General features: G+C 38.8%; 1 protein-coding gene across 1 annotated transcript in view; it reads right to left on the reverse strand.

Moving 5' to 3' along the window:
• Positions 1-6652, reverse strand: part of LOC141444446 (uncharacterized) — a 15246-nt gene extending 8594 nt beyond the window's left edge. The window contains 5 exon segments of the mRNA XM_074109994.1: positions 2888-2968; positions 3353-3564; positions 3911-4038; positions 6320-6413; positions 6649-6652. Of these exon segments, the coding sequence (XP_073966095.1) occupies positions 2888-2968; positions 3353-3564; positions 3911-4038; positions 6320-6413; positions 6649-6652 (519 nt within the window).
• Between the last annotated feature and the right edge of the window lie 15564 nt (positions 6653-22216).

The raw sequence follows: 22216 nt of genomic DNA on the forward strand, positions 1-22216 counted from the left end.
CTGCATAAATAGATGCATAGGTAAACACTAATTACTATATTCACGAATTCATTTGAAGAGCAAGGAGTGCTAAGACTAAAAAGCCAATGTAAGATAAAGGTATGCTCAGAATGACAAAGATTAAATCTATATATATAAAAGAAGAAACTGACTGACTGACTGACTGACTGACTTATAGATCAACGCACAGCCCAAACCACTGGGGCTAGAATCTTGAAATTTGGAATATATGTTCCTTAATAGATGTAGACGCTCACTAAGAAAGGATTTTTCGAAATTCCCACGGGATAGGAAATATCTAAACTTTTTTCGCTTCTTGTTTGTAGTCGAATATCTGAAACTATTGAGCCGATTTTAAAAAATTCTTTCACCGTTAGTAAGCTACACTATCCTTAATTGACATGGGTTACTTTTTATCCGGGATAATGCGAAATTCCCGCGGGATAATAATTAATTAATTCAATTCGGAGCTGATTTAAAAAAATCTTACATATTATGTGATATGACTATCCCCAAATGACAAAGGCTACTTGTTCTTCGGGAAATTACAAAATTCCCATGGGATAGAAAAAACTGAATGCAACTTCGGGGATGATTTAAAAAATTCTTACATCAATACAAAGCTACACTATTCCTCATTAGTTTAGATTACTCTTCTTCGGGAAAATGCAAAATTCCCGCGGGATAGAAATAAGTGAATTCAACTTCGGGTCTGATTTTAAAGTTCTTTCAACAAAAGTAAGCTACAGTATTCCTGATTGACATAGGATAGGTACGTTTTTCCGTGAAAATGAAAAATTCCCGCGGGATAGAAAAAAGTAAATTCAACTTTGGCACTGCTTTTTAAAACTTCTTTTTCATAGATATGACTATCCTCGATTGACATAGGCCACTTTTTTTTCGGAAAATCCAAATTCCCATGGGATAGAAAAAACTGAATTCAACTTCAGAGCTGATTTTAAAAATTCTACCACTAATATAAAGCTACACTAATTGCTGATTGGTATTGATTACTCTTCTTTGGGAAAATGCAAAATTCCCGCAGGATAGGTACATAGAAGTAAGTAAGACAATCCAAATTCAGCTGATTTTAAAAATTCTTTCACCATAGTAATCTGCAGTATCTCTGATTGACATAGGCTGATTTTCTACAGAAGAATGCAAAAATTCCCGCAAGATCGAAATACTTAAGTACTTAAATTCATCATTGGGGTTTGATTTAAAAAGATATTTTACCAATTGGGAGCTACATTATCTCTGATTGGCATACGCTACTTTTCTCCGGGAAAACGTAAAACTCCCGCGGGATAGCAAAAGTGAATTCAACTTCAGGGTTGATTTATTTATAATTGTATACCTAACTCTACCTGAACAGTACCATGACTGGCTGACTGACAGAGAACGCATAGCCAAAACTACTGTGCTAGAGACATGAAATTGGCATAGATGGACCTAAAGTAATAGAGAGGTGCACTAGGGAAAGATTTTTAGAAAATCCCATGGAATAGGAAAATATCTCAACTTTGTTTGTTTCTTTGTTTGTTGGGGATAATCTCTGAAACTACTGAGTTGATTTAAATAATTCTATTACCAATAGAAAGCTACAATATGTCTCTCATCGACAATTAAGAATACTAAAATAGATCATAACAGCTACGTAATTCATGTCCCGCGGGACTTTACAATTTCTCGAGATACAATCCTATATCCTATATCGTGTAGGAAGTCGCCGGCAAAAGAAACGCGTAGTACTTTAACGTCTTTAACGTTTCAGCGAAACAGGGTTTCAGAGTTGGTACGAATTATGAATGATTAATTACGTATGTAGGTTGATTTTTGAATTCCAAAATGTGCACCATCTGTCTAAAACAACGTCTTACTGTATTTATATTTCCATGAAATCCTCCAAAATCAATCAAAACACGAAAAAAAGGATCGCAGAAAGTAAATGTATGTTAATTGTTACCCAAAGTTTAACGCGAGCGAAGCCGCGGGCAAACAGCTAAATTATGCATAAGGTTTCTCGTTACAAATAACAGCAACATAAGTATCGCTTTGGCATTTCCGATTACTGTTATTGAGAGAATTTTCAAGAGGTAGAATGCTGTGTCTGTATTTGAATTGGAAGACAATAATTCAATCAACAAAAGAACAGTTTTGATTACTTCCGTGGTTTGAGCAATGATTTAGTCCTTAATTCTCCCTCATATTCAAAGCTATATGATCGACCTAGTTACCAAAGATCCCTACTTAATCGTAAACAAAGCGTGAAAATTGTGACAAAAACTATGAGAAAATGACCAAGGAAATAACAATAACAATCATAATTCTCGACTTGTCATGCGACGATAATTATAACACCTATAATTATGAAGTCATAACATTCTTATCAGATGTTGCACGAACCACTTAGTCTAAGTGACTTAACTATCCACAGGTCATTTTCAAGGGGTATTAAGTTTATTTTAAAGCAGTATAGATTATGTGGAAGAGTGATAAGATCCCTAAAACCAACATTCTAGATACTGAGACAAGTTACTTTTCTAGTTGCAAACGAAATGCTACGAAAAAATGCAGGCTGCTATTTCAGAAACGTGACAGGTGACGATGACAAGTGAATAGCAAGTGAAAAGAAGATCTGTGTTAAACTGGGCTTCGTACTGGGTTAGAAAATACCAAATTGGCAGTAACATTGACAGATTTTTTAAATAGGGAGCTGGTGTAAAAGGTGTTTTTACAGATGCCTAGAATTCAAATAGGAGTGTTAAATATTCAGATAGAAAAGCAGCAAGAGCCATCAAAACTCGGAACACTCATACTACAAAGATAAGAATTGTCATAGCAAAGCTACATTACTTACAACAAGAAAAAAATACTGTCTAATTACCTTAGAAAATAACGAATTAAGTTGCTTATTTGCATTGTAATAAGTCCCCTGTAGTAAGTACGCCCGAACTTGCTCGCAAACCTGAAATATAAAGGAATCGATTAAGTCTGAATTTTGTTAGAAGGACCATAACAGTGAATGCTTCAAAATATTAAATATTTTTGTACACTAAAGATAAATTCACATTTTGATAATCAAATAGCCAGGCTCTTTAAACTTGCTAAGTGCCACAAGGAAAGGTGAGGTTTGAGCCCAATTTCTGCTCATTGTCCGTCCCTACCTACCGAAAATCCTATTAATTCTGAGCGGATCTACGGCACTTTGTCTGCAAAACACTGAGCTTTGTGCCTCTTCTTTTTCTTATTAAGATTCAAGATAATAAATCGATCTTAATATTGTATTGAATGTCCAAGATGAGCACATATCATCTAGGCAGGCAGTACTTTTATATCCTAGAGTACTCACTTGCTGCTCATCCAGGTGCCAAGCATGGTGTGCATCGGGCGGCGGGCCGGCCGTGGGGTCTGGGGCTCCGCAGATTCTGTTGATGGCTGAGCGGGCCTGCAGGACCTCGTCTGCCAACCGCTGCGCCGTCGGCAGCACCTCTGTGTGGTGCTCCGCTATCAGGTACTGGACGAACTTCTGGAGTTGCTGCCTGTCCATTTGGAGGAGGGTTTCTGGAAAGGGAGAAAATGATCGTGAGTGTCAGTGTGAGTGATATAACATATAGAGGAAACTCACATAAATATAGATAAACGTTGAACTTGTGTCTTTATAATTAACTCCATTTCAGGTCATAGTAAGCTGAAAATTTAGACGCGTCTAAGAAGTTTTTCAATTTGTTTGTTAATTGGCAGATTAGTTCTCCAAATTTACAATAAGGTACCTAACAAAGCATGCGCCTGGTGCTGGTGGTGGTGTGGCTTTAATTGTGGCCTAGTCAGGGGTAAACTCTCACGTTTTACCTTAATTGATCTAATGCACGCCTATATGAAGGTGTATATCTGAATTGGTATTGGTTACCTGATATCGGCACTCGCAACCGGACGGAGTCGGCATTTCTGATGCGGTACAGCGCCAGCGCGACCACGTGCTGGCACCAGAAGATGTCCCGCGCCTCGCAGCTACATGTCACGCCGGTGATCTTGCATCTGAAATAATCAGGGAGCCATGAGATTAGGAAGCCCAAAGTGGCGCGAAGTGGAAGGACGACGGCAGTCCGAGCAGTTTCTCTTTTCATTGCATGGTTGTAACGTTCTGTTCAAAATGCTTTGTGAGCAACACACGCAATGTATTAGAAAATTACTTAGTGTGCCACGGACCGCTTAATAAACAGTCAAGAACCTATTTGTATCAGGTGAATGAAATCTAGTTTTAAGTACACGGTGTTCGGAGGCTTCGATGGTCCGTCAGATCAAATAGCTTATTATTATTAGCCACATCAAAATATATTTAGATATCGCTTTGCCCGTCATCGTATCTACTTAGTTTCCTAAAAATAAATTGTCAGTAAAAGTGACCAATTACATTACTGAAATCTCTTTGAAGTAGTTTATGTATGTAGTGTTGGGAGCAAGGAGAAAATTCGCTTGCATTTTTTTTGGTTGGGGTTATTTGTAAGATTTGGGAATTCTCATCGGAATTGACTTAAATCCTGGAGTTTCAATTCAACTGACAGGTAATGGTATACACGAGTGAAGCCTAGTAAATCAAATAAGAAAGTGATGAAGCAGTCACGTAATTTAGTTGTTTTGTTTATCTACTTCGTCCGTGCGTCTCTACAGTTAGCACGAGGCACAGCTTGCTTATAAACCGTGACGTGAACGTGACACGGTAGACCTCAGAGAGACACATTTAGGTATTTAATCTGTCACCACTTGACTGGCGTCATATTTCCACTGCAAGAAAACAACGACATCTGTCGAGCCCCAGTAAATGAATGTGGGATCTAAATATATATTACGTCATCATTTATTACTATTCTTAGATAACGCTTAGTTCGCTAATCGAAATCTCAGATGTTTTGCGAAGCGGAAATTTAGGTGAAAGGGCATTTATTAAGCAAGCGTGCTCCATTTTAGTCCACATCTTCGCTTATCGTCAGGCGTGATTGTGGTCAAACGCAAGCCTATTTCGGTGAAAAAAAGCCAAACGTCAAAACATAAATGACACTCAAAATAGCTGCCGCCGTACAAACTAGAGCGTCACAAAACACATCCTGAATAGTAAAATTAGTCGCAAAATCCGTTTCGAATCTAGTGTCTGTCCATAAACTGTGCACAAAGAAATCACTGCCATTATTCGTAACAAAGTTTTGGGTTTTCTACAAAAGGCATTATAAAGGTGCATGGCCCTTAGTAAGGCCTTTTTGTGAGCCACAATCCGACGCTCCTGACCCCTTTATTTCATATTCTTTGTCTTTCGTTTAGTCAATTTTGCTTTATGTTGTAGGAAAAGGAAATTTGACTCTAGTACATATTAAATGACTTCAAATTTCGGAGTTCTTGAGATGAAGGTGTCATTGTTGGCCACTAATATTTTAATGCCTTGCCTGTCCTCTAGCGCAACGCAAATCAGCATCAGTTTATTTGATCTAATTTATTTAACTTCAATTAATTTTACTTAGTGTTACTCGCCAAACTGTACGTTGCGTGCTTGTAAGTATTTTGCTATTTGTTTTTTTCGGATCCTACCTATGTAGTTCGTGTACTTAGGCTCTTTACTTTGACTTCGTAGATTTTTTCAATACAAGAAGAACCTCGTACCTCATACCTGGTGTCGGGTTAGATAACACCTCTCATTTCTTCCATGGATGTCGTAAGAGGCGACTGGATTAGGTTGTACACCGTAGGCGACAGGCTAGCAATCTGCACTATTGTACCGTTTTTGTCAAACTTAAAACCTAAAATGCTAAAAGTGGCTCCGAAGCGGTTAACGTTTCGTGTGCTCTGCCTACCCATTGAAACAGGCGTGATTTTATGTATGTATGTAAGAAGAACCTCTATACAAAATGTCAGTTTAAGCTCAGCATTAATGTAATAAACTTAATTACTTCCTACGTAGCAGGCTGTTACTAAGCTCTAGGGAGTTGCGGACGTGCAGCAGAGTTTTTTAGGCGGTGAGAGTCCGGCACTGTATAGAATCACTGAGTACAGTCACGAGCGTTCATTTGGGACCCACTTTAAGTTCGATTATCTGTCATTTTGTCAATACAACGAATTTTTTTACGAAATGGGTCCCAAATTAACGCTCGTGACCGTACATGTTGGTACCTAAACAATGACAACGGCGTACACTATGGAGTGTAGAGATTGCCCAAAATCAATTGAATTGACAGTCTAATGAAGTGGCAGAACACTGATTTTAGTTTATGGATGAAACTCCATAATGGTACCCCTATTCTTAATGACTATAAATGTCGTATTCTCTCACCTGTCGAATGAGACTGTGACCCTGTATAGCCGCTCGGGCTCCGAGCACGGCGGTACCGCCGCTGGCGCCCGCACCACCCCGCTCAGGTGGAACCCTGGAAACAAGGAGAGAAAATGGTTATTCGTACTGTTTATTCAGGGAACTAGGTAAAGCTTTGTCTAATGTAGGCTCCAGCATCGTCTCTTTCCACCCTCATCCTGTATCGTTTCACAGAAAGTAAAGGTAAATGCAAGCGCGAAGCGTTAAATTATTTAGGTCTGTCTTTAAAGCAACATTACACAACCCTTGCCATACTTGTCATCACTGACGTCACGTACAAACACACTTACACATTATCAATTTGTGTGTATGTGGGCGTGTGTTTTTTTTACTTAAAACTGTCCGTTGACCCCTATCCTATTTCACCATTCTCACCTGATGGTTAAAATGCAGATGAGGCCAAAGGTGTATCACACTGGTTTAATAACAGCCTATTCACTGTACCTATTTAACCGGAAAACAATAAAAATAGTTGAATTTTTAGGATAGTGTACCTATTGTTTTATATGGCAAAGGAGGGGTGCGGGTTATGCGTGTTAAAACATGTGTTGTATAAACGTAGTTGTGTGTGGTGCAATTAGTGGCTCAGTCACTTGGCGGTACTCATGTGGTTTTTAGTGGGCATTTCTTTAAAAGGCGAACTCCACATGTATACCGTCTGATACCCCCAACAGGGCTGGATGCATAAGGCGCATTTTCCACACATTAAAAAAATCAAAAAACCCGACTGCCTTAAAAACTAAAAGGAAGAAAATAAGTCTAGTGGCCTAGAACTCTGTCAAGAAGCTCATTTAAGGTTCAAGAGTCAAGTCAAGACCATTACCAAGATTTTTTGAGCTGGTTACGATTTGAAGGGTCCCGACTGTTGAACCTTAAATGAGCTTCTTGACAGAGTTCTAGACCACTAGACTTATTTTCTTCCTTTTAGTTTTTAAGGCAGTCGGGTTTTTGATTTTTTAAATTTAATGTTTTTTATTTTATACTTTTTTGATATTTCTGTGTATTAGATAAACCATATAACCGTATATATTTAGAATGGGCTAATTATTAGCTTTCATTTGATACCCATATTGTTACAATACAATATATTTTTTCATTCCTCCGCCATATTTTTTTTCGCAGACGCCATATTGAAATTTTATATAGCCTATGTCACTCCGACAGTTATGACAAATCCAATGATACCTCATATATTAAAATCCGTCTAGCCGTTTAGGCTGTAGCGAGGACCAAATAAATGGACATACCCACAACACACATACATACATACATACATACGCTCGAAAAACATATTATAACCCTCCTTTGGGCAGTCGGGTAAAAAGTTCAGTATCATAATGATAACCTTTAGGCGGCGTTCGTTGCGCAGGAGTGGAAAGTTGCCTCAACGCAATCGACGCCCTCGGTACAATTGCTGTTTTCTGCACGAGTTGGTAAACTGGGTTGTGGACTAGTTTTACAAGAACCATGGATTACTTAGATATTTGACGTTATTGCGCGATTGGATCGCGATTATTACCGTCGTATTGTTTAACGCGCTAACGTTCGCGATCGCATTTACTTCCTTCTACCCTCGTATAACGTGCGATAGAAAGAGATGGTGAAAACAATTGTGATTTTAAGTATAACTCCTAAGTAATGTGCAGAAATAATTCTTTGCGTTTGCGCTAACATTTTATGCCTATATTAAATGACCATTGTATGTACCTAAGTGCACAGAATGAGGGCTATCGCGTTTGAATTCGCCGCTAGAGGCGCTAGTGTAGCGTGAGGTCTCCGAAATGTCAAATCTCATAGTTTTGCGTGAGCTAATTTTGTGAATATTTTGCATTACCTGAAACTAATTATGGCAATTATGCGATAAGGGCAATGAATGTCTGTGTTTTGAGACTGCACATTGCACTGTATCATAATGGTCAGAGTTGCTCAACGAGCTATGGAGAGAGGGATATGCTCGGAGTTTCTCTACGGAATCGAATCAGAAATGAGGAGATACGTAGAAGAACGAGGGTCACTGACATAGCCAAGCGAATTAGCGTGTTGAAGTGGCAATGGGCAGGCCATATAGCACGGAGAACAGATGGCCGTTGGGGCCGAAAGGTTCTCGAATGGAGACCGCGGATCGGCAAGAGCAGCGTAGGACGTCCAACAACGAGATGGACGTACGGCTTCTGGTTAAAACAGGTTCAGGTTCACAGTGTATGCAGACCACTTTTAATCGAAGTAAATGGAGTTCTACGGGGAAGGCTTTATGTCCAACAGTGGACGTCCTGCGGTTGATATGATGATGTTTTAATAACGTAGGCAACCAATTTCCTTGCTTAATCGAGCCGCATAGATGAAAAACTAGACCATTGAAACATTTTAGGCACATCACAAACTGGCATGTATATAGAAGTTAGTTATACAAGGCATAATTCCAGTATTTTAATGGCTTTGAAACGGTCAATATTTTGTAAATAGCCGTCCGAGGTTCAGACGTTTGAAAATATTTGCACAGGCTCGATTTAACGACGTGTGACCGAAACTATGAAACTGTATCCTGTTTCTAGTGTTTATTATTAGATTAGGTACAGTAAGCATAAGTAGTCAGAAGCAAGAAAAATCTTTTATATTTGATTACAATTTTTTTCAAACCATAAAGGTTAACTTTTTAAAGAGGTCAAAGACATTAACCACAACGCACTTTACACTTGGCCAGTTGCAAAATTAACGCGTCAGAAAATAAAAACAAGAGCACCCGTTTCCGAACGAGAATCGATTACCCCGTGATTATGAGCACGTTCAGAAATCGAAGTCGAGCGTACTCGGAGGCAATCTACTGCGATTCGTCAGGGTTCGAAATTCGAGCTGACGCAACGGCTTTTTAGGGTTCTATAAACGTCAAGTTTTGAATAGGAATTTCGAAACCGGTTTTTGTAGTTTATTGGTGATTGTGGTGATAGGTAATTTATCGTGTGAATTTGGTATTTGTACATGTAGGTCTTTTATAGAAGAGTAACCGAATTGACAGACAACGCACACCGCAGCCTAAACCACTCCAGATAAGTAGGTATTAGTCTTGAAAATTGGCAAGCATATGCGTTGAATACCGTAGAGTTGCATTAAGAAAGGATTTTTCGAAATTCCTATGGGATAGAGAAGTTCCTAGCTTGTTTCTTTCATGGGGATAATACTGCTGATACAAGCTAACTAGTTTGCTAAGTATATTGTTATGATTGCAACTAAGTAACATATATAACAAAAAACTTTAACACGTTTTAGTCTTAAATACGAGTATAGTTAAAATGATATGACTTTCTATGATTGGATATGTGGTAAACATATGTTCAATGGCTGTCTGAATTCATGTAGCACAGTATTTAAGTAAAAAAAAAATCAGTTAAATTATACAACACCGCCGTCCAAAGAACGTTAAAACCTTAATTAAGAGTAATCAAAAAAAATTAAGATTAAACAGTGTAAATGGATTTTTTGTCACAATCAAATCAACTTTCACTTTAAAAAAACGCCCAAAACTTTTTAGAGTACCACAAAAACCAGAAGCAATTGTTGATACGCCATAAAAAGACTTCGTCTTATGAGAAATAAATCAATTAAGTCGATAAAACTGCACTGAACCGACGCTGGCATCGAACGGTGAAATCGCAAATAGTTCATTGTTAAAAAAAATAAAAGGGATTGCATGCTACAAATGAAATGAGTTCTTAAGGCGTCGCGAATAAGGTTTGATTCAGTGTGAAGGTTTCTCAAGCTTCCTTTTGGGTTAGGGACGTGGAAACTGGCACTCGAGAAAAGAGGTTAGGAAAGAAGAAAAAAATGGCGGCGTTAGCACAGCTGCTTGGCTTGGCGCGCTTTTTGCACGATTTGTTATCCGATGTATAAAAATACACGGTACATATAAATTATCGCATATAATGTTATGTTTGCTCGAGTGGTTATATCAATCAGAATTTGCAGTTCCTACACGGTTTATCGCAAAAAATACGGTACACTTACACTAAAAATGTTGCAAAATGATTTCATGCGTAGATGCGTAGTTTTTTTATATCAAACATCTGATTGAAGACTTGTTCTGCCAAGTACTTTTTTTTCTCAAGCCATTATAAAAACCTTGCATTTATTTTAGCTAAGTATTAGCAGGATAAAACAAAAGAAAGTCCAGACAAAGCCAAGAGCCGTTCGTGAGGAGGAGAGGTTAAAACTTTTTTAATATCCATGATTGCGTTCGATATCACAAATTGTTTGTAACACGAACATATACGAAATATTAGCTGCGAAAAACACGCGAAAACTGAATAATGCCTGCCTGTATTCACCACCCATCTACACGCTAAGGGATCGCGTCGCGCGTTAACTATTAATTAGTGTGCTTGCGACTCTGTCCAGAAATATTTATAATAATTTTAATTAATTTATTCAGACAATGAGGTTAGTAAAAAGCTCAAATAACTATCATCATCATGTTAGCGTGAGTTAAATGTCAACAGTTTCAGAAAATGAAAAATTATTTACGGGCGTTAAATGTCTAAAATAAATTAAATGAGATGATGATTTAAACAACATTTACAAAAAATAACAAATAAATATAAGTACAGCAGCGTCACAGTGTAGCAGTCAGTCACCAAATTGTTAGGAGAAAAGTTTACAAATCGCGTTCATAAACACAGACATTCATTCGTAATGCATAATTGCCATAATTAATTTCAGGTTATGCAATATTCACAAAGATTTACTTTTGTGACAATAAATAGAGTCACTCAGTGAACTCCGTCTCTTGACATTTGGAGCCTCACGGCTACACTAGCGTCCTCTAACGATTTCCATATGGCGATTGGCCAGTATAATTACCTATAAAAGACTTATTTAATGTAAAAATGCATACAAATAACTTGGATCACCATTCATGTTATTAAAAGGATAGTTAAAAATGTTAACAGTTGTAAAAATGAAAATGGATAAATTGGCTGCTACGGTAAAATTGAATGTTATAAAATGTCTAGGAAATAAAATTACAATGATTTGATGATTTCACAACATGTATGGTACAAGTAATCTTGACTGCTACGTACTATATGTACACTCAAGTGTACAATATGAACTTATTCAGTTTCAAAAATAAGTACCACAGACTCTTATTTCGACGCAATAAGGCAGTAGTAATTTATTTTTGACTGGTTTGAATAGATACTTATTGCACTAGACTGTACAAATGCAGAGAAAAATAATTTAACTGAAAAAACTAACTTGGTCTAAGACTACCTAGGTATAAGTATTTACAAATATCACCCAGATCGCTACTATTGGTGTGGCCAAAAAGCTAGCTGCGTTTTGTGAGGATATTGTAGAGTGTATTGTAGTAAATTACGTCTAACTCTGATCTACTGAGCTTTGCTCGGAACTCCTTATTGTTATAAAACCGTTTTTTTTGGGAACATACTTATACGTATTGAAATAAGCTTTAAAAGTAAAACGTGAACTAAATAAATATAACATACAGCGTGTATTTTTGATACTACCTCAAACTTTAATGGTAGTTAGTGAAGGCCGTAAATATTACATTTTATTATGTTTTAGTAAAAAAAATGGACTTATAAAATTAATTAGCACGCAATGTATCACTACGTAATTCACCTTTGTTTTTGTTCAAAACGTCGCACTTGTTGACGTGACAGCTGTCACAGAACGCTTCTCTCTCGTATCAAATTATTGTACGCATTACAGTGCCGCTCGAAAATATTTCAAAAATTAATTACGCTCTGGTACAATTCTAAATTATATTAAATTATAAAAATATTTCGATATCGGTTCGCAGCACTTAAATCGTCGTCTAGTTACAGTTTGAGGTAGTATCAAAAATACACGCTGTAGATAAAAAAATAGTAAAAAGATGTCATGTCTGACCTAGGATTGAACCTTAGATCTCCCATTTGTAGGACAACACTATATCGCTGATCCACTACGCTAGTGTTAGAGATCTGTGCCATCAGTGGATTGATTAATTTGATAGCCGATCTTGTGCGTGAAATTAACTAAAAAACTTGCCAAAACACGCTTTTTTCGTCGAAATCGATAGAGCCGTTACCAAGATCTTAAAAATAAGTATACAATATAGTTCCGTATTCTTTGACGACCGGATATGGCAAGTGGTTTGAAAACCTGACTACGAAGCTTGAGGTCCCGGGCTTGACCCCCGGCCGGGGTAGATATTTGTATGAATAATACGAATCTTTGTTCTCGGGTCTTGGATACTTACTTAGGTATGTATTTATCTACATAAGTATGTTTATCCGTTGCCTGGTATTCATAGTAAGTACAAGCTTTGCTTAGTTAGGGACTAGGTCAATTTTGGTGTCAAGTGTCTCATGATATTTATTTATTTTATTTTGAAACTGACGAGAGCCAATTTATAAAAGGCCTATTGCAACCTACTTACATTCCATGTTCCGCAGTTTCAACACAGCAGAACAAGGCAAACTCGCAAAAAGTTATAAGATAACAATGTAAGTAAATTAGATTGCCGGCCGTTATTTTATTACGATAAACCTTGGCCTGCCATTGGCCGTAATGTAATAGCAAGGTTGAGTGACGTAGCGTGACTCATGACGCGTCTTGTGAGTAGGAAAGGAATAGCAGTGGAAGGATGAGCGGTCCGGTCTGGTCACTACTAAACAAAGGCCTCCTCCTTAGAACCGTAGTAAAAGAGAACAAAGTAGGTTCACTACGAACAAAAGTACATCGCGCGGCTTAAATGTGTGCGCGCTGATAATTTAAGAAGGATTAAGTTTTCTTTAGTCGAGGGGCTGCGCTGCCGTCGGTGCCGTACGTTTTGATTTGATGATCACCTTTTACGTTCGCGTACTCGTATTTACGTATTTTTTATATAAGTTATAGTTATAATTAATAGTATATAAGTGTAGTGTGATAGTTTCGTGCAACGACACATAAAAAATAATAGATACCTACCTACCGATAAAAAATATAGTTATAGTATTATGTGTAGGAAACAGAGGAGTATGTACATACACTACACAGTCGCCATCACCACTTCGGCGAATTTATAAATAATATTTTTAAATGTAGTATAATAATAATAATAGAGCGGCAAATAATCTGATTTCTCTAGACACAGATATTAGACAATTTTAAGTTAACTTTCATACTAAAATTATTTGTCGGTAGGTAATTAATTAATCTAAAATAGACATCGACAACCCTAAGCGTCCGCGCCGGAGTAGGCAGATAAGTCTCTTTAGGACCTAAAGGGTCGGAGTGTACTTCTTCTCTTTTACTATGTTAGAACGCCACGATGAACGACATCACTTGCATCCGTGTTTGCAACTCTCACAATGCCGTCAGTCCACCTAGTGGGAGGCATACCAAGTACCAACGCTCTTCGTCTTCGAGCGATGTGGACCGCCCGTTGGCACTTCAACTTGCATATTTTGCCAGCTATATCGGTGACATTCTATACAGCCATAGGTATATGTAGGTATAGGTATAGGTAGCCATTCTATGGTATATCTGTGCCTCTAGTGTGGCGTTTTCACAAAACATTCGTTTACTATTCGAAGATATAAATCGAGCTTTCGATCGTCGATACGTAGCCGCCACATGTCCACGGCGCGGCGTCGTCACCCGTTTTCGTTACGATACGCGGATGAAATAGTTTACGTAGCAAACCTACACTCACAAAGGTTATTGCGCAGCAACTTTCCGGCTACCGCGCAAAAAATCCGAGTGTTTCCATAAAACTTGAGATTTTAAGCCAACAGTCAAGAAGTATCACGGGAAAATACACTAAGCATACTGTATTCCGGATTTGCGACCGCGAAAGAAACTCCGCAATAGTTCTCTCCCATAGCTCGCTGCGTGACTCTGAGCCTTTCCATGAAGCCAACAGTCAAGGACCACGTCCATCATCAGCTTTATCAATTATACATCAGCACAGCAGCACTGCATTTTTTGCGATCGAAGAATATGTTTTTCGTGAACCAATAAAAACGCTTCATTTGCCTATCCTCACTAGAGCTGCGCTGAACGAGGACAGATAAATGTGTTTCTACTGGTTCATAACAAACACCATTCCTCGCAACACATCCTCAAACATCTCTGGTGGAATGGAAACTCAGCCTATATATAAGGTTTATTAAAATAGATAATTTCGCATTTTCCCGAAATAAAAAGCAGCCTAAGTTAATCTGGGATAGTTGGGAGATTTCATCCAATCCGCACTGGGCCCCGTTGGAACTTAGGCCCAAGCCCTCTCATTTTGAGAGGAGGCCTGTGCTCAGCTGGTGGGCGTGTATAGGCAGGGATAATAATGGTAAATGGAAGTTTCTATCAACGAAAAAATCGGTTTAGTAGCTCTAAAGCTCACCTTCAACATACATTAGTTTAGTTTTATGTGGTAGAGCCTCACTGGAACCACTTGCTGGCTGCAGTACGAATGGGCCGGCTCGACCGGGTTAGTACAGTCACCAGCATTAATATCTGCCACAGCGGAGCATGCAAAAATATCTGACACGTCCTTCCGACCCTAGAAATAGAGTCGTATCATATATTTATGCACGCTTGTTGTGTCAGATATTGGTGCTGGTGACTGTACCACACTGCCCCAGAATACCGGCGTGAAATATTAAACCCTCCCCAATTAGCCCTCTTTTAGGCCTAATAATGCTGTAGGTGTCCATGGGCGGCGGTGATCACTTACCATCAGGTGCCCCGCATGCTAGTTTGCCAACAATTTGATATAAAAAAGGGAAGATGACCCAAAGAGTCAGTACCTACCTACTTATTTAGTTTAGTTACCAGGCGAGGCGATAATCAGTTAAGGTGACCTAGGCGCACCTAGAAACAATATACCATGGGACCCCTAGTGAGAACTAACTACAATGTATAATAGAAATACATATAATAATAGCCTTTTAATACCTATTGTGGGTATTTCCCACTATTAGTTAATAGTCAGTGAAGCGCGAGCGGTTTTAGGTATATTATAAAGAAACTTGGTAACAGATTTCATATAAGGTGGGCCCTGTAACAAGAGCAAAATACCACAGCTTCCACTCTTCATCTTGAGTTCATTTAGTTCTACATATTTTGAAAATAACTTTTATTATGATTTTTATTAAGTACAAGCTTTGCTTAGTTTGGGACTAGGTCAATGAGGGCTATCGTTTTTTGTCTTACTAGATGGCACCACTGTTGCGTGAGGTTTTTAAGTATGGCTTTCATAGTCTGTTATTACGGGTGTGAAAACAAAATTTAGATTAAAATCATATTGAATACACCTTAAAATCGTACCATAATAATATCGAGCAACCACAGGTAATGCAAAATATTCATAAAATTATTCTAATTATACAAAAGCTCACCCAAAAACTATGAGATTTGACATTTCGGAGACCTCACGCTACACTAGCGCCTCTAGCGGCGAATTCATTCGCGATAGCCCTCATTGGTGTGAAGTGTTCCATGATATTTATTTTCTCAAACATGCTCGGAAATGTATGCGTTAATGTCACGAAATAGAGACATGAAGTTTCTCATTTATGGCTCCCTACCACCTCCCTACATAACTTCTTGGCCTAGGCCATGAAGTATGTATGAAAATCCATTATTGTCCGCTGCTCTAACTTTTTAAATTTGCTTACTAACATTAAACTGACAAAAGAAAAATTACAAACAGCCAACCACCACTACTCTGTATGCATTTGCGATGCGATGCGATGCGACGGACGGACGGACGGACGGATGGATGGACGGATGGATGGACGGACGGACTGATGGACGGACGGACGGATGGACGGAAGGACGGACGGACGGATGGATGGATGGACGGATGGATGGACGGATGGATGGATGGATGGATGGATGGATGGACGGATGGACGGACGGACGGATGGACGGATGGACGGAAGGACGGACGGACGGACGGACGGACGGACGGACGGACGGACGGACGGACGGATGGACGGATGGATGGATGGATGGATGGATGGATGGATGGATGGATGGATGGATGGATGGATGGATGGATGGATGGATGGATGGATGGATGGATGGATGGATGGATGGATGGATGGATGGATGGATGGATGGATGGATGGATGGATGGATGGATGGATGGATGGATGGATGGATGGATGGATGGATGGATGGATGGATGGATGGATGGATGGATGGATGGATGGATGGATGGATGGATGGATGGATGGATGGATGGATGGATGGATGGATGGATGGATGGATGGATGGATGGATGGATGGATGGATGGATGGATGGATGGATGGATGGATGGATGGATGGATGGATGGATGGATGGATGGATGGATGGATGGATGGATGGATGGATGGATGGATGGACGGACGGACTGATGGACGGACGGACGGACGGATGGATGGATGGATGGATGGACGGATGGAAGGACGGATGGATGGACGGACGGACGGACGCACTGATGGACGGACGGACGGATGGACGGAAGGACGGACGGACGGATGGATGGAAGGACGGACGGACGGACGGACTGATGGATGGACGGATGGACGGAAGGACGGACGGACGGACGGACGGACGGATGGATGGATGGATGGATGGATGGATGGATGGATGGATGGACGGATGGAAGGAAGGATGGATGGACGGACGGACTGATGGACGGACGGACGGATGGACGGAAGGGCGGACGGACGGACGGACGGACGGACGGACGGACGGATGGATGGATGGATGAAATATTTCCTCACATTGTTTGAGAAAAGCACTATACAAGCCTCGGCCAGAATAGGGATTGCTGGACTCATTTTATCCGGCCTCGTCTACGACTCGGCCGTCTACCCCGAACTCGTCCATCAATCCCTTACTTCATGGCCTCTGCAGTAATGTACTATTATTTAATTGGACAAGCAATGTATTGCGAAATCCGTCCTTTTATTACGTGACAGGCGATGTCATTTAGGCTATTGGGTGCCGTACATTGAAGATATACCATTTAATTTGTTTGGAATAAACATAATGATGATGAAATTATAATTATTATATCTTTGTAGCGGTCCGAGGGTCACCAACGGTGCTGGCTGAAAATCAGCGCTGGGGTGTTTATTATTAACGCTTCAGCATTATGCTGAGCCAGTGTCCTATTCACAACCGCAATGACACATACTTTCCTACGTGTTGTCTATTTGTACTTAATACTATTGTTGTGTCTTGTGTTGTGAATAAATGTATTTTCTTTCTTTCTTTAAATTACTTAATTTTAGAAAGTTGCAGAACTAAAGTAGTTCCATTTGAGTAGCAGTACCTGTGTTTTAATGTTTTGCTCCTGTTACAGGGCCCACCCGGTATAAGAATCTGTGAAAATAGAGTCCGGATAGTCGTAAAACTATTTGTATGGTGAAATCGGACACGGAACTCAGATCTAGTGCGTAAATTATCATAAAAATAATTCTACAATTACTTCAGTCCGTAATTTTAGGGATTCGGATCGGATTCGAATCGGACGTAGTACGGGACCACTCTTAAGATTTGTACACATTACACCGCATATCAAAACACTATCAAAATTATACTTCAACTAGCCAAAGGAACAGAAATAGCAAAATTAGATATTGTCTACATCCGCCATGTTCGAATGCTACAAATCGAATCCCAGTCAAGTTATTAAAAACGTCATTAGTTACAGCACACCAGAAATAATAAACATCATAAACACCTAAAAGCCTAATGATTTATTTAAATTATACGGTAGATATTGATTTTATTGGCTAGAAAGTTAACGTATCGTACAACCAGTTTGGCTTGGAAAATATCTGAATTTTAATCAAGTTAAAAATATCTCGCAGATGCATAACAAAACTATGGTCTACCAATAGTGGTAGTTTTCGTTACGCCGCCACCAAATGTTGGAACAACATTCCTCCACCCATTCGTGCGCTAAAATCAACAACTGGTTTTAAATTTAAATGTAAAACCATTTTTTAAACTTACAATTGAGAAAATGAATAAGTAGGCACCTCTCAATCTTACCTTGGATTTTTTTTATTTATTTTTCTTTTTCACTTTAGGCGCTCATAATGTTTGTTGTCCTTATTAATAAGCTAGAAACGTCGATTTCGCTTTACCAATTGGCGGTAGACTGAATGAGTTCGGTTTATTACGTTACGTTACGATCTCAAAAATGTATCCACTGTTGGTTGGCGTATTATTTAGTCAAGTAAGATACTTTTAATAGAAATACCTGTGTTTTTGTTTTAAGGAGTCAAGTATGTAGCATGTTGTTTTTAAATAACCATTTTAACAGTAATATGCATTATTCATATTTGCAAAGTATACTTTTGGCGGTGACTTAAAACATTTCAACTGCACACGATTGAACTGTTTAAGCCGGTGTTGCCATACAATTTAATATTTGTTTTATTTTATTTTAAATTTTTATTTTAAGTTAGTTTTTAGATAAGGTCCTCACTGAAAATCAGCGCCACGGCTTGCCGTGGCATTATGCTGAGTGGGGACCTGTTTAGCGTCATGTATGTCTTTATTTGTTCTGTTTGTTCCTATGTTTGTTTTTATGGCGTTAAATAAATGTATTTTCTTTCTTTCTTTCTTTCTTTCTTTCAATAGTTCATTTATTTATATTATTTTGGTATTTTAAGCAACAACCACGTATAATACACAAGAAAGAAAAAATATAGTGCCTATACAACACAGTAGTTTTATTTTATGACTGTGGAAGCATTTTTTTTATTCGACTGTATGGCAAACGAGCAAGTGGTTCTCCTGATGGTAAGAGATCACCACCGCCCATAAACATCTGCTACACCAGGGGTATTGCAGATGCGTTGCCAAACTAGAGGCCTAAGATGGGATACCTCAAGTGCCAGTAATTTCACCGGCTATCTTACTCTCCACGCCGAAACACAACAGTGCAAGCACTGCTGTTTCACGGCAGGATTAGCGAGCAAGATGGTGGTAGCAATCCGGGCGGACCTTGCACTAGGTCCTACCACCTAAACTTGGAAGATTCAGTACACAACAATTTAATCCTCTGATTTTCATAAAAATCGTTACAGACATTTTCAGAAACAGAAACCTCATCATCGTCCCAGCCTATATACGTCCCACTGCTGCGCACAGGCCTCCTCTCAGAACAAGAGGGCTTGGGGCATAGTTCCCACGTGGGCCCAGTGCGGATTGGGAACTTCACACACACCATTGAATTGCTTCGCAGGTTTGTGCAGGTTTCCTCACGATGTTTTCCTTCACCGTAACCGAAACATCGCACTTGCAAACGTAACAGCTGTCACAGATCCACTTCTCTGTCATGTCAAATTATTGTAGGTATGGAATACGAGCATGTTACACCAAAAATTAATATTGAAATCCGACCTGGTAGTTTTTTTGGCTCTGTATCTGGTAGTTAATGCTAAACTTAACATTTATAACAAAATCGCTTCACAGCTCTAAAACCAACGTTGGTTACTTTTTGTGTCTGTATAAAAAATACTATGTATAACTTGTATAATAAGAAAATATTAATATGGCTAGAAATTTAGGACCGTTATTTAAAATTAAAACATAGTTAATTATGTACATATAATCAAAATAACTATCGCAGACCGCTATCCGGCTTAAACCGCCGCGAACCAGTTATTTTTTGGGTAAATCTCATAAATTCCGGTAATAACAGTGCGAGCGCTGTTTGCTTTTATTTACGACTGTACTTGATTCACATTCAGACGGTTATAACTTTTGGGTGCGACTGTTTTTCAGTTTTATATTGTCGGTGTTCGCACTGTTGCTATTTTTTTTTAATTTTGCTTATTATAAACAAATAAAGAATTTGGAGGCAAAAAGCGGATTTCATAATGACTATTTTTTAAATTATTTAACACTCAAACAAAGCAGCGGCCATTATAAGACATAAATTAGGCAAATTACATAATATACCTACCTACTATCTTGTTGTTTTGAATAAAATGCCTGTGACATAGGTACGAACGGACGGACAGGGTGAAACTATAAGGGTTCATTTTGACTGCGGAACCCTAAAAAATAAAGGGCGTCCTCATACTTAAACTTTTTTCAAACGCATCAGTAATTTTACTTATTATGTTTTGTGTGTCCACGGGCGACGGTGGCTGATTTGACCATGGATAGGTACTCAAATAAAAAAAGTATGAAGGAAATGAAACCACATTTTTATAAGTAGTTTAAATTACAATACCTTAAAGGCCTAACCCGAATATCTCTAATGCAGAAACATAACCCTTTCAGACCGGCACTTAAACTACGACAATTTGCATACAAAAAAAGAATTACTTTGAGTAAAATTGGGGCGTAGATGATGAATCCGGGGTCATTTTCCGGATTTTCCGGCTCCATCGTGGAAATTTTTTCGCCAACAATTGTATCATAACGGGCCTCTATTCTTACTGACACTTTTGTGACACCCACGATCGTGTGCTATGGGGCCCATCAGCCAAACCGCACAATTGTGACTCTCACACAATTGTGTTAACTTGGCCCCTATGTTACAATTGTGAGTGTCACAATTGTTTCGACTGGAGCCATCCTTTGCGTAAATTAGCGAATTAAAAAGGAATAAAACCAAAGAAAACATTATCAAACGAAAGTTATTTATTGCAATAATCAACTTTTTTATTGTAGCCATCACAAATTCTTTCAAAAGTTCAGGGGTAAAGTATGCCTTCAAAGTACTCTGCTGGCGATTTCACGGGTGCAATTAAACGATGAGTATCTTCTGGAACGGAGTTACTGTTGAATCTTCTCTTGTTCCATCTTAAAGAACTCAGGGGTGCTTTATCCTCTTTGCTACTACTGCTTGCTTCCGCTGCATCTGACGATGATGAGGAGGACATTTCTTTGTTTGGGGGTAATAAAACGTCTTGCTCGTCCTCACTGCTATCATCACTAGAACCATTGAGGAGGCCCGTGATATCAGCATCATTCAAAGCCCTGTATATTGTGATTAAACACTGAAAATCCAAAAAACAGTCTGGTGATTCATAATACAGTTTGGCCCTTACCCTCACAATTGTGTCATAAAAGTTCATTACATCATGTCAGCGGCAATAAATAAGCCAATGGTATCCAAATGAGCACAAACACGTACAAAAAACACTAGTTTTCTTACCCAATAACAAATAATGTACGCTCCGGAAGAAAAAAACAGATTTAATTTACTTACCTTCGTAAAAGTCAGGAGCATGACCGTACACTGAACTCAGCAAGTTCGCACTTGTACGCCGACTCCCAAAGGCACGAAATTTTGGTTGGGGGGTGTGATCCGAAACTCGCACAATCATGCGACGTTGAGCCCGTTCGCTCCTAGCGCTTAGAAGTCGAAAAAAGTTCAACCTTATGACCCGCACAATTGTATTGGCCGGGTCTGAAAGGGATAAAGAAACGCCTCTTAAAAAAATCGTAATTTTAATTTAGCTGTCTCGATTTTAGGGCAAACAGAGTTTTTACTTCGTTCCACTTGCGACCCGAAAAATATTTTATAGTAATGATTCGCAGTGCTTTCATTATTTAAGATTTTTTTTTTTTAACTTTATTAACTTGATAATTTGCTTAATGCCCATTACTATTTATTTGTATAAATGTAGATTGCTCGGTAGTAATGACAGTGTGTTCTCGAATTTTTTTATACTGTCTGTCAACAATGTCTACGTAACAACGGTCAGTTTGAAAAATAAAATACACTATCTACATTACAAATCTATAATTAGAACGTAAATAAACCCGATAACCTAAAAACACTAGCGTCGATCTCGAACAAAACACCGGTCACAAACGGAACCATCCATGTAATGTTGTACACGAGCCAGTG

This window comes from Choristoneura fumiferana, chromosome 30, assembly GCF_025370935.1.
Source record: "Choristoneura fumiferana chromosome 30, NRCan_CFum_1, whole genome shotgun sequence".
NCBI classification, from domain to species: Eukaryota; Metazoa; Arthropoda; class Insecta; order Lepidoptera; family Tortricidae; genus Choristoneura; species Choristoneura fumiferana.